This window comes from Hyperolius riggenbachi, chromosome 1 (assembly GCF_040937935.1).
Source record: "Hyperolius riggenbachi isolate aHypRig1 chromosome 1, aHypRig1.pri, whole genome shotgun sequence".
Taxonomy (NCBI): Eukaryota; Metazoa; Chordata; class Amphibia; order Anura; family Hyperoliidae; genus Hyperolius; species Hyperolius riggenbachi.
In genome coordinates, this window is record NC_090646.1 from 174,290,347 (window position 1) to 174,303,798 (window position 13,452).

The following is a 13,452-nucleotide window of genomic DNA, read 5'->3' on the forward strand; positions in this document are numbered from 1 at the left end:
GCAATGACCGCCGGCTATTTGAGTGTCTCGGGTGGGGGTGGCACACAAAAGATAATAAGGTCGTTGCTTCATTGTGGTTAGACCAAATTTTTTCAGCTGGACAGTCACTGTTCTGTCATTCAGCTACATCAGCCGGGCGAGCATATGGGCTGAAAAGCCACCATCACCTGCACTCTCGACATGGTGCGCACCAGTCCAGCACAGCCGTCACTACACAAACGGCTGTTTGCAGTCACTGCATACCTTTCACTGCATCTGTGACTGCACATTATACCTGGCAGTCAGTGCATAACTTGCACTTGAATGGATACACTTTTATACAATTTAAAAATACAACCATCTAAACTTTCAAACAATTTAAAAATATAACCATCTATCATTTTCACAAAATTTAAAAAAAGGGCAAAAAAACTTGCCTTCCGTAAAACATTCTTGGCAAATGCTTTCGACTTAAGTTGGTCTTCCGCTGGCTCAAGGGTCCATCTGACCACAGATGCCTGGTCTGCAAAGCACGGTCAGGGCAGCTACAGCATGGGTCTCAGCAGGCTCCCACTTCGGGCCGGAATCCAACCTTCATTCCCCGCGGTGACAATGGCAGACTTGCTCTCCATAACGGTTTCCCGTTAAAGGATTTAAAGCTAATTCATTTCAAATACACAGCAGGGCCTCGAAAGTCCGCCTCCTGTATTGTTATTTTTGGTCACTTCCTCGGGGCGGGCGTGCATGCCCGCCTGCTGCCCTCCTTGGATGTGTAGTGGTAGCCGTTTCTCAGGCTCCACACCGGATTCCATCCCTCATTCCCCGGGGTCACAAATGGCAGACTTGCCCGCCTCCATATGATTCTCGTGAAAGGAATGTGGTGTCATCTTTGCCCGCCATAACTGGTTCTCGTTAAAGGTTTTAAAGTACATTCATTTCAAATACACAGCAGGGCCTCGAAAGTCCTCCTCCTGTATTGTTATTTTTGGTCACTACCTCGGGGCGGGCGTGCGTGCATGCCTGTCCGCTGCCCTCCTTGGATGTGTAGTGGTAGCCGTTGCTCAGGCTCCACACCGGATTCAAACCCCTCATTCCCCGGCCATTACCCGGGGTCACAATGGCAGACTTGCCCGCCTCCACAGGATTCTCATTGTAGCGGTACTGAACAAGTACACAGCAAGTAGAAAATGTAATTTAAAAACAAAACGTAAGCTTTTTAACAATGCCATGGAAAGTTGAGAAGGAAGTCACATATTACCTGACATCACTGAGTGAGGAAGAGCAATCTCGCCATGTTGCGCAGTAGTCCAGCATGGCCGTCACTACACAAACAGCTGTTTGCGGTGCGTTACACAGTGAGTTTGGTGTGTCAGTGTGAAGCAGTACTCTAATTACACTCCCTGATTGATGTATACACATGCAAGATGTTTGAAAGCACGTTAGGCCTGCAATTTAGCATTCAATGTGATTTCTGCCCTTAAAACGCTGCTTTGCGTCGCATCCAGATTTTTCCCCGGGACTTTTGGCATGTATCCCACTCCGCCATGCCCCCCTCCAGGTGTTAGACCCCTTGAAACATCTTTTCCATCACTTTTGTGGCCAGCATAATTTTTTCTATTTTTCAAAGTTCGCCTCCCCATTGAAGTCTATTGCGGTTCGCAAACTTTTCCGCGAACCGAACCTTCCGCGGAAGTTCGCGAACCCGGTTCGCGAACCGAAAATCGGAGGTTCGCGACATCTCTAGTCATTAGAAGGAGTCGGAACTAAAGGGAAGAGGAGGAATATAGTATAGATAAAAAGACACCCAGCATGCAACTGTTTGGCAATGGCAATTAAAGGGCCAGTGCTCCTAAGGTTTGTGATAACTCCAAACCATAACAGCAGAAAAAGTTTTGAATGCAGGATTAGCATCTTTATCACTTAATACACTCAGACCAGTTGCTGTTGAATTTGATTTTTTTATGGCGACAATCCCACTTTAAACTTCGTATATTCATGGTCTATAGACCAAGTGCATAGTTGTCTGCTTACGCAACAGAGATGTGGTAATGTGCAAGTCATTACGTCCGTACATGTTAGTACGCTGTCAGTGAATTGGGCGCGTGGAAAGTCGAATGACGGCTCTCCCTGCTGCCGCTAAACTCTGCGGTGGTGTTAAACACTATTCTCCATCCAAGTTGTCGCGCCGGAGCCCTGAATTACTCTTACACGCCCAGCGCAGCAGAACATTACTGCTATGAGGCGCCTGGTTTGGTCGCCCGGCACTGAGCGCCGAAACTGGGCTGGGTACAGGAAAAAAAAAGCTGTATTTATTAGAATTTTTTTTAAAAATATTTATAAAAAAAAATAAACAAACATTGGGGGAGCAATCAGAGCCCACCAAGAGAAAGCTCTGCTGGTGGGCAGAAAAGGGGAGGGAAGCTATTAAGGGCTGAGTTGTACGGCCCTGCAGCGAGGCCTTAACCACTTGCCGACCGCGCACTCATACCGCGCGTCGGCAAAGTGGCAGCTGCAGGACCAGCGACGCAGATCTGCATTGCCGGCTGCAGGCTAATTAGTCAGGAAGCTCGCGCGAGCGGCTGCTTCCTGTCAATTCACGGCGGGGGGCTCCGTGAATAGCCTGCGGGCCGCCGATAGCGGCTCGCAGGCTAAATGTAAACACAAGCTGAAATAATTCGCTTTGTTTACATTTGTACAACGCTGCTAACAGTAGCAGCGTTGTACTAGATCAGCGATCCCCGGCCAATCAGCCGGGGATCGCTGTCACATGAAAGGGAGGAGCCTGTTAGAGGCTGCACAGGACAGATCCGTTCCTGTGCAGCCTCCGATCTCCGGGGAAAGGAGGGAGGAGAGGGAGAGGGGGAATCCTGCAGTGGAGGGGGCTTTGAGGTGCCCCCCCCCCCCGCCAGCCACATGCAGGCAAGAGCGATCAGACCCCCCCCCCCAGCACATCATCCCCCTAGTGGGGAAAAAAGGGGGGGCGATCTGGTAGCTCTGCCTGGTGTTTGATCTGTGTTGGGGGCTGTAGAGCCCACCCAGCACAGATCAGCGAGATCAGCGCTGGTCCTTAAGGGGGGGTAAAGGCTAGGTCATCAAGTGGTTAAAGCTGCAGTGGCCTAAATTAAAAAAAAAATAGCCTGGTCACTAGGGGGGGGGTAAGCCTACAGTCCTCAAGTGGTTAACTTCTCACTTTGCAATGTATGGATTCATTTTTTCCCCTACTACTAATTTGGTAAAGTTCTCTAAGTTCACATGTCCACAGGAAGCCTCCACCTGTGTCTTCTCTCCACAGCCGCTGGGCAACTGTGTCCCATCAACTGACAGCATGTACAAGGTCACACGTGCCATCAGTTCACGGGGTGCAGGTGCCCCTGGCAGCAATAGAAAGAAGACACGTGACACTGCAGGAGGCATGCTGGCACATAGGTGAGCTGCACTGCTTCCACACTCACAATGGGTCCGGGGGATACACATTACATGGGGGAGGCCTGATAGACATAGGCAGCTGCATAGTTTACAAAAAGAATTCATGCTGGAAACTATTGGAAATCTGTGTTAACTACATTGAAAGCAATAGATTCCTCTGATCACATAGGGATCTATCCGATGGTCGAATCTTCGGACCATCTGCCAGTGGGCTCCTTAAAGGGAACCTGGACTGAGAGGGATGTGGATGTTTCCTGTTAAACAATACCAGTTGCCTGGCAGTCCTGCTGATCTCTTTGGCTGCAGCAGTGGCTGAATCACACCCTGGAAACAAGCATGCAGCTAATCCAGTCTGGCTTCAGTCAGAGCACCTGATCTGCATGCTTGTTGAGGAGCTGTGTCTGAAAGTATTTAAGACACAGGATCAGCAGGAGAGTCTGCCAACTGGTATTATTTTAAAAGGAAAAAATCCATATCCTTCTCAGCTTAGGTTCTCTTTAAAGCTGGCTATACACATATAGATTTACACCCAATGTTACATAAGTGATAGATCCCTTTCTGAAGGGGATGGATTGCTAAGGTATTGATTCTTACCACACATAGAACAATGTTTCATATATTCCAGCAGAGAATCTATTAGAAATCGATGGAACTGCAGTGTTGTACTGTTTAATGCAGTGCAATGCTACGGCCTTCGATCTACTGTCGTTGCTGCCTTGCTTCTGATCTACCTAGATTTTCCAGCCTGTCCAATTGATACTTTTGATCGATTTCTAGTCAAAAGCAATTGAAATTCTATCGATCGGACAATCCATTCCCATCTGATTTAAGTGATGTAATCTGCAGGGAATCTAATTGGAAAATCGATGTGGCAGTGGCAAGAGGGTTGCCTGACATCTGGGCAAAATAACAAGACTGAAAGACAACATAGCATGGATACTACTTAATAAACCTGTATTATAAGGTTAATAAGGTATTATTAGTAAGATTTCAGCCTAAATGTAACTTGTGCCACATTCTTCGCTCTCTAACCAAGCTGCAGGCAATATCTCATCAGTTGAAACGAGAGAGAGAGAGAGAGAGAGAGAGAGAGAGAGAGAGAGAGAGAGAGAGAGAGAGAGAGAGAGAGAGAGAGAGAGAGAGAGAAGTGGTGGGTTTTAATTTCAGGCACAAGTCAGCATGGTAAAATGACGAAGGGAAGTGTAGGAAATGGTTAAGGAAACCAAAGTTCCTTTTCACACGCATTCAGGAACTCAAATTAACAGGACAGATTACTTCCTGTTCCCACTAGATATTTAAAACATGACCTACTGTAAAACCTAAAGGCTACAAATAGGCGGACAGTGGGGATATCCTGTTTATCATTCCTAATATTTGTACACACATTTAACTTATCATGCACACGTTAGAGACAGGTTTGCTTTTAAGTAGAAGATCAATAATATATCTCCATCTCTTCATGATCGTCTCATGTAATCTCCCAAAAGCCAAATATCATCCGTGTACAGTTTGTTCCAAAATTATCACCCGCAATGATCACATTGAACAACAATAATTTGAAGTGTGAACTTTAGAGACCTAGCCTGTATATGGGGGACCAGCTGTAGGTGCTTGACGGCCTATCTACAGACTGAAGTCTCTAGTCTATAACCAGCGCTACAACCAACTTAAAACTTTTGCACAGTACATTCATAGCAGGGGCTGAATTCAAGTCAATTTTTATGTTCTATTTTGCTTGGTTGGGGCTACCTCTAAATGTTCACATCAGGGTCTGTAAGTGCTATTCATACATTTTGCACAAAAACATGGACAACGTAAAGCGCATGCACACACACATGCGTGTGTGTGTAGGGGTAAGCACTCTCACCTTGCAGTGCTAGGTCTGCGGTTCAAATCCCAGCCAGGGCATTATGTGCACAGAGCTTGTATGCTCTCGCCATTTCTTCATAGGTTTCCTCCCACATCCCCAAAAACATACAGATGGGTTGATGGGTTAATTTTCCCCCAAATTAGGGGGGCAATGTGTGCACAGATCCTTGCCAGGAAGTGCTTTTGAAAATAATAAATAAAATACTTTAAGTCCCTCATTAAGCGATGTACTAGTCAAAAACTTGTTAGTTCCTTCAGCTTTCTACTAACTACTATAAGTGAAAGACGCAAAGGAGAAAGGTCATTTACAGTCCATTTAACTTTGGAAGAAATATACTTAGAATTTGTATGTGTTTACATGTATGTTAAAATGTACTCTTTTCGTGATAGTGGTCCTTTAATAAGCACAATTACATACATAAACTAGTGGATATTAGCAAAATTACTTATTTCACTAGGTATAATCTCTATCCCCATCCATCTATCCATCTTACCACAGCACAATTCAAGTTTCCAAGAAATCATTACACAATATACTAGTAATAGTTTTTAATTGATTTACAACTAAAGATGATATTTAACTTGTGTTAATGTTGCAACCGTTTTCATCCTGGTCATACATAGTTCAACGTATCCAGCAGATTCAATCAAGCTGATTGATGGTCTCCGAGGAAGCAGAGGGGTCTGCGATACATGTGAGATCTAGCGGGGGCACGGGCGAGGTGTCATCACGGGTTCTGGTGGTAAGCTCCTTCTTTCCTTTTCCTCCTTACTGTTTATCCACTCAGGTGGTTCATATATCTCTGAAGTAGCTTATGTTCTATAGGACCTTTAGTTACTAGATGGAGGATTAGTTTTACCATTGTTGATTACTATTTAGCTTACCATTTGTCCCTGTTTTATATTATACATCATTTGGTATATATAGTATTTACCTGGTTGATGACCATTATTTTATGTGTCATTCCACTATGACACCTGATCTGTATCCCCAGCTATATGTTTTTGTTTTTAAGAGACAAGTCCCTAATAAATTTGCTTATACCTTATGGTGCTTTTTGTATGATTTATTGAATATTATTTTATTGCTATATGGATAACTTTCTCTTTGTATTTAGCTCAATCAAGCTGATTGACGCTACCAAAGGTCTTTTGCCCCAACCTACCTGATTAACTTCCTATTGGTTTTAGACAGATTTTAGGCAGAAGAAATTGATAGCGGGACCTGGAAGTGGTGTGTGATGAAATAAAGAGTACGTACAGTCACAATCCTATGTAGAACAATGCTATGCAATTTTTCATTTTTCTCGCTGTAAGGGTTAAAAATTCAGGGCTCTAAGTTAATTCCTCTGCTATTGAACCAGGATTACTGTAATGCAACTCTCCCTGATAGGTAATTGGGGGGGGGTCATAGGAAAAAGGTGCAAGGAACAAAAAAAGTTAAATAATTCAAGATATGCCTGTAGCAGAGCTAAACAACATTAAAGAAGTGTTGCGCATCCCCTGAGACAAAAACTTTAGATTTACAACGGCTAAACTCAAAATACAACTATGGGATTTAAGGCAATTCCAAATTAGGATTAGGACTATAAACGTACAGTTTACTTTGACTTAAAGTTTCCTTTAATTATAACCATTTTGAGGATGCTAGAAATCAAGGAAAACAGAGAGAAGCCATTATAACTGGAAGCCGCAGCGACCTTTATTTACTGCAAACAACTGCACAATGTACAATGTTATACAACTACGTCTACAAATGACTTGATGCTAAAATGATTACAGCCTGTTGGTAAAGAAAGCAAGAGCAAATTAAAAAAGACAGCCTAAGCGAAGAATGCTCTGCCAGGTAACAAATTAAAATGGAACCTGCTAAATTACTCACATAACCCCCGCACTGCCTTTAATTACAGGCAATGATTATATATAATTTTGTGTCCCAGCAAATCCAAATCTTTTCTGGTGTTTTCAGAGTAATTGTGGCACAGAAATGAACGGGAAAATCACGACAAAGGTGAGGCTGTTGGCTTCTAGTTGTAGATTATTGTCATTAGATATATCTGATAGACATAGGCCTGTAGATCATGTGATTTGCCCAAAGGGTTCATGGGAAAAAAGCAAGACATGAGCCCAGAGCTAAAATGACCATTACTACATGATGTGACCACAGACTATTTGCATTGGGCACTCCTTTAAGCACTATGTTAAAGAGAATGCCTGATATATACTAGGGGAAGTGTACAATCTGCTCTTTATGAACTGTTAAAGCCTAACAAACATCTGAAATATTTATTTTTCAGAATACATTAGCAGCTAGATTTGGTTTAGAGATGTTGAAACCTACTAATATAATCAGCGTTGGCTGTTTAATTCAATCATATGTGCAACTGTAACAAATAGAAAGTGACAGCCCATTCAGCTGAATCCATCCCCAATCAGGCTCTGTAGTCAGAATCTGACGGCTGTAAACTCCTGCCTACACATGATGATAAAATGACTGCTTTTTTCTCCTTTGGAAGGTCTACACAGGAATGTTTGGGGACTTCGTTTCACCAGCACTGCACCATCAGCAGATAAAAGCTATGTACACACGAGACGGACGATAACGAGCGCCTCTGCTGAGAATCCAGCATGTGCATGGAAGCCACAGACCCCTCTCCGCCACTTAACCAGTGATCCATCCTGGCAGTCACTTCGGTCTAACGATGACCAAGAGCATGTTTTTCCTCTATTACCTTGCCCGCCATGTGACGTCACACTCGCACTGATCCCCATCCCCAGCATACAACATAAATTGTAGCTCAGCTATGTGTCTGCACAGCCTCAGTGTCACAATGTAGCTCAAGTCACAATCCCTATTGAGTGACATTGATGGAACTTGTATACGGGCCTTAAAGGGACACTGTAGGGGGGTCAGGGGAAAATGAGTTGAAGTTACCCGGGGCTTCTAATGGTCCCCCGCAGCCACTCCCCAGTGCTCCGGCCCCGCCTCCGGTTCACTTCTGGAATTTCAGACTTTAAAGTCTGAAAACCACTGCGCCTGCGTTGCCGTGTCCTCGCTCCCGCTGATGTCACCAGGAGCATACTGCACAGGCCCAGACCATACTGGGCACAAGCTATACACTCCTGGTGACATCAGCGGGAGTGAGGACACGGAAACGCAGGCGCAGTGGTTTTCAGACTTTAAAGTCTGAAATTTCAGAAGTGAACTGGAGGCGGGGCCGGAGCATCTGTGAGTGGCTGCACAGGCACAGGATGCCTATGGGGGACCATTAGAAGCCCCGGATAACTTCAACTCATTTTCCCCCGACCCCCCTACAGTATCCCTTTAAAGCGGAGCTCCTGAGTACAAACGTAAATCCTGCCTAACCTCTCTCCCGGAGACATTTACTGCATGTTTTGGCATTTTTGACCAGGGAGAGAGGGGAGGCGGGTCAGGTGATGTGGGGTCTTTGAGACAGGCTGCAGGATTTTTCATCTGTACTCTGGAGGTCAGCTTTATTTATTTAAGTATTTATATAGCGCCGACATGATACTAGTCTTGTCACTAACTGTCCATTAGAGGGGCTCATAATCTAGTCCCTACCATAGTCATATGTCTATGTATGTATCGTGTAGTGCATGCATCATAGTCTAGGACCAATTTAGGGGGAAGCCAATTAACTTATTTGTATGTGTTTGGGATATGGGAGGACACCGGAGTGCTCGAAAGAAACCCAGGCAGACACGGAGAGAACATACAAACTCCTTACAGATGTTGACCTGGCTGAAATTTGAACCGGGCACCAAGAGGTGCAAAGCGAGAGCGCTAACCACTGACAGCACCACCATGCTGCCCAGCTTTAAGCACAATAATACTGACACTCCCATTTTACACAGCGACTGTTCTAAACACAGAGTATGAAGCACATCATTTTGGTGCCCACACAGCACGAGATTTGGGCAATACAATCACTGTAATTCAGGTGCCGGCAATAACCGTCCCCCGAATTTTGTGCAGAGAGGGAGGAATTGGGTAAAAAGTAGGGAAGTATTTTTTCTACATCTTCACCTAGATTACCTAGCACAGAAAGAGGTGTCTCTTGGCTTCTTGGCTTCGCCCTGCGCCCAAAACAAATGCAGACAGAACGCAACTTTTCTGGGTGAAAAAACTAAAAAAAATCAGCTTACTACGATCTGTGAATAGGTTTTAATTGTGCATTGTCAGCTTCCTGATACCACATTCGAGGTCACACACTTGCCACCACGTCACAGGGTACAGGCAACCCGACAGCAATGGACACTGGAGAAAGAACACCAGTGGACAGGTGAGCCAAAACATTGAAACACTCACCACAGGCCCAGAAGGTATATATAACATGAGGGAGACCTAGGAGGCCTGATAGGCAGGGGAAGCTGCACAGATTTCATGCTGAAATCTATTGGAAATCTGTGTGCAGATGTCTGGCAGCAATATATCCCTCTCTGATCTGAAAGGGATAGATCTGATAATCGAATCTGCTGCAACATCTGCCAATGTATGGACATTAGTAGAGAGCTGTCCATGTGACAGAGGCCTTATTTGGCTGAATGGGAGGACTGGGTTCTTCCTCTGTTAGCAGCCTTTCAAGGTGGGTCAACAGATTACATAAAATTGGCTGTTAAACAAAGCTGTACAAGACTAATAGCCTTTTGCCTCAAATAGTACACATAAAATATTCATAAGTAATATTTCATATCCTCCTAGTTAAACACGTTTAGAAAGCACTGAACATAAAAGTATAAAACCTGATATTTCCTGTATTGTTAAATGTAATGGATAGGTCATGTTCTGTCTATTCATGTTGTAAGGGTGACTAACCTCAGCTGATGCTCCCGAAGATTGGACAATGCTTCCATCCCATGGAGATAGGAATAAACGATCTCCAGATCCTATAAGACACAAGAAACAATAGGTTTACAACGAAGGTATATTAATAGCGAACATGGTGGAAGTAAATAATTGTACGTTACCCCCTCACTCTGATTCCCCTCCCAATCATTTTTAAAACAGTTTTAAAGCAGACCTGAACTCCTGCAGAACACACAATGAAAAATCTTTATTCCACATATAGTTGCTGTAGAATTCACTTCTTTGTGTTTCAAAGATTAGATCAAAGTGTCTGATTAGCTGTTATCAGCAGTGGTGAATAGACTGTAGGAGCTTCTGCTCTGGCACAGGGTTAGGGCTTGTTCACACTACAAGAGCTTTTTAAGCCCTAATGATTTGAAAAGCTCTTGCTATTGAAATGCTATGAGGGATTTTTACAAAATCACATCGCTCCAATGAGAACACATACATAGGATAACATTAGCAAGAGCTTATAAAATCACAAAGCGATTAGAAAAACCCCTAAAGGGGCCCATACACTTAGCCGATTTTCTGGCCGATCGATCGATTTTGATAGATCGATTGCAAATCGGTTGACCGATCGACCGATTGGCGGCCGATTTCGATTGATTTCAATCGATCTGGCAGGGTGGAAAATCCAGGTCGATCTGTTGAGATTGCTTATCATTTTGCATTGTCCCTAATGGAAATCTGATGGCAAAAAAATGCCATCAGATCGATTTTCAATAGATTTCAAACTGAAATCTATTGGAATTCTAATCCTAGTAAAAAATATTCCTAAACACATCAGATAGATAAGAAATCTATCTAATGATCTATCTTCTGCTAATCTGACAAGTGTATGGCCACCTTAAGGGTCGTTTTCCACTGAGCCAGCGTGGGTCTTGTAGGATGCATGCTGGCACTTGCATTGATGCGAGTGCTCATCAGAATTGCTTAGCTGTCCCATGCACGGCTATAGGGATTTGGGTGCTGCAGGAACCTGCAGCATGCTATCCTGAATCACACCGCAGTGCTATTCTGATGCAATCCATAGCAGCGTTTCCCCGCCAGAGAAAATCTGCAGACTCAGGCTGGAATCAGCCCAACACTGAGGCTTAAACCCTACAATGTTCCCTGCAAAAGTGAAACCTAATAAAACGTTAGCGTTTTTAGGACTTCCATAAATTGTAATGAATGCATTATTTCCATAGAGGTTGTAATGCTGTGGCTAATCTTTTAGAGCAGAGAGGAAATTCAGACTTTAGTTCCACATAAACTGTAAAAGTAAAACTGACCCAATGTTTCCCAGCTCCAGCTAACCACTTGGTCTCCCTGGATTGGGAACCATCATCTCCGTTTTCAGCTGCAAGCAAGTACATTGTTCATCCATTTATTACTAAGGTGGTTGTTATACCTGCAGTGGGCACACTTCTGCTATTGCAGAGATAACACAGGTCCCTCTGCATCTCCAGTGGCACTATGCTACAAAATGCACCATTTCTCCATTTTGTACCACATTTACATTTCAAAACTGTCACCCACAAACAGTGCAGGCTGCCTTGCCGTATAGTGAAAGAATATAAAAGAGTCTAGAGCCTAACGAAACTGGATGCAGCCTAACCAGGCAGTCATGATAACATTAGTTCCGAATGAATGCATAAGCTTTTTGGGCAGCCAAGAATTAAATGTCTTCGCTTGTATGTGGAGTACAGATGTGCTTTCACAATAAAAGTTAATAGAAAGAAATCAGCCAGTAAGCATCTTCAAATAATATTTAAAAAGTGACATAATGTAAAGTAGAACGTTATCAATAAGTACACTAAATTCTGCAAAGGCAAAATTCCCTTTCTAGCAGCTTGTGCTCCCATTCATCTACAGCATGAAAGGACACTGAACCTTGCAATACAATCTTTCTATGACCTAATAATACTGAAAGGAAGCCAAAGTGCTGCTTCCTACTGCAGCCAATCAGGCGCTAGTTTGAATTTTTTATTTTATGCAGCACAACAATAATGGCTTTGGTTAGCACAGAAGACTCTTGCTTTCCTCTCTTTGTATATAAATGCATGTTTAGAGAATGATAAAGCAGCAGGACCGGTGAAGACATGAAGCGGTATAATGACATCGGCAGCATATATTTACAGCAATTAATTTGATATTTTTTCCTTCTCCTCTCTCTCTGCCTATCTTAGCTGATGATAATCTGCCCACACTGTGTAAGTCCGGACTGAAGCCAAGAAAAAGGGTACTGTCAACACATTTGTGTTTGAGTAATAGACAAGGCAATGCAGAAGTCATCAACGAGGGTTTAGAGCAGCTTTTAATACCAAGATGAATACTCTGTAGGAAAAATATCAAGCTAGAAATGATGCAGCCTGGCATTCCAGATGGATAGGAATAGTGTTATCCACTAATCATTAGGCGCTTGGCCCAGAGGGAAAAAAATAAAATAAAAACTCCACACGCGCAGCGTTGTATTACAAGTGTGCTTGATAGATTGCGTTCTTCTCTGGCGGCAAGTAAAATAAGTGTCTTTCTCAAGAGGTGCAGACAGATGGGGAAAAATGATCCCAGAGCTCCTCAGCGCTCCAGTGCAACACCTGGGGACACAGCAGGCAGGGCCCGAGTCATCACTAAACTGGGGGCTACATGAGCAGCTAGTCCCCTGTGACTGCACACACTGATAATGGAGCACAGGGGGAACCTTCCTTCACAACTGGGATTACATGGCAGGGTGGCAACCCCATTCATCACCACAGCAATGGATTATTAACAGCTACTGATTCCTGGATGCTGGAGATACGACGCCATGCATGATTATGTACTGCTACTTGTAAACCTGTCCACAGTCCTTCACTGGTCCAGACACACATCCAATGCACAGGTAGCAGGCACTAGCAGATGTATCCAGTCTGAGGGATGGGAAGGGAAATGCAAAGGAACATTCTGCTGAAAGTGCAACATTACCTGAGAAGTAATGCTGCCATTCACAACCAACTGGAACATACAGAAAAAGGTGCTTCTTTATACACAGCAAGCATGTTCCGTACACCGCTAGACAACTGCCTCTAACTGGTAATATAGGTTTCTAATGCTGTGTACTATAAATCAGGATGATGGTGTACAGTACATATAATAATTGTGTGGGGGCGGTTCTTTCAGAAAAGACATATGCAGAGATGATGGCTCCTCAGTAAATGAATGTCCAAATGTAGACACGCATATTGTACAATGCGGTTATTGTATTATGAAATAAATGTCTATGGCGTGTGAGAGACTGAACCCGGAGACATGGGATTTGTGTGTGTGGGATTATCGGTTTCCCTTTA

General features: G+C 43.8%; 1 protein-coding gene across 7 annotated transcripts in view; it reads right to left on the reverse strand.

Annotated features, from left to right (window-relative positions):
• The window catches only part of RAPGEF2 (Rap guanine nucleotide exchange factor 2), a 417,203-nt gene that overhangs the window by 268,320 nt on the left and 135,431 nt on the right, over positions 1-13,452 (reverse strand). For all 7 annotated transcript variants that reach the window (XM_068278845.1, XM_068278847.1, XM_068278850.1 and 4 more), the window contains exon 2: positions 10,112-10,182. In XM_068278845.1, the coding sequence (XP_068134946.1) occupies positions 10,112-10,182 (71 nt within the window). The remainder of the gene's footprint in view (positions 1-10,111; positions 10,183-13,452) is intronic.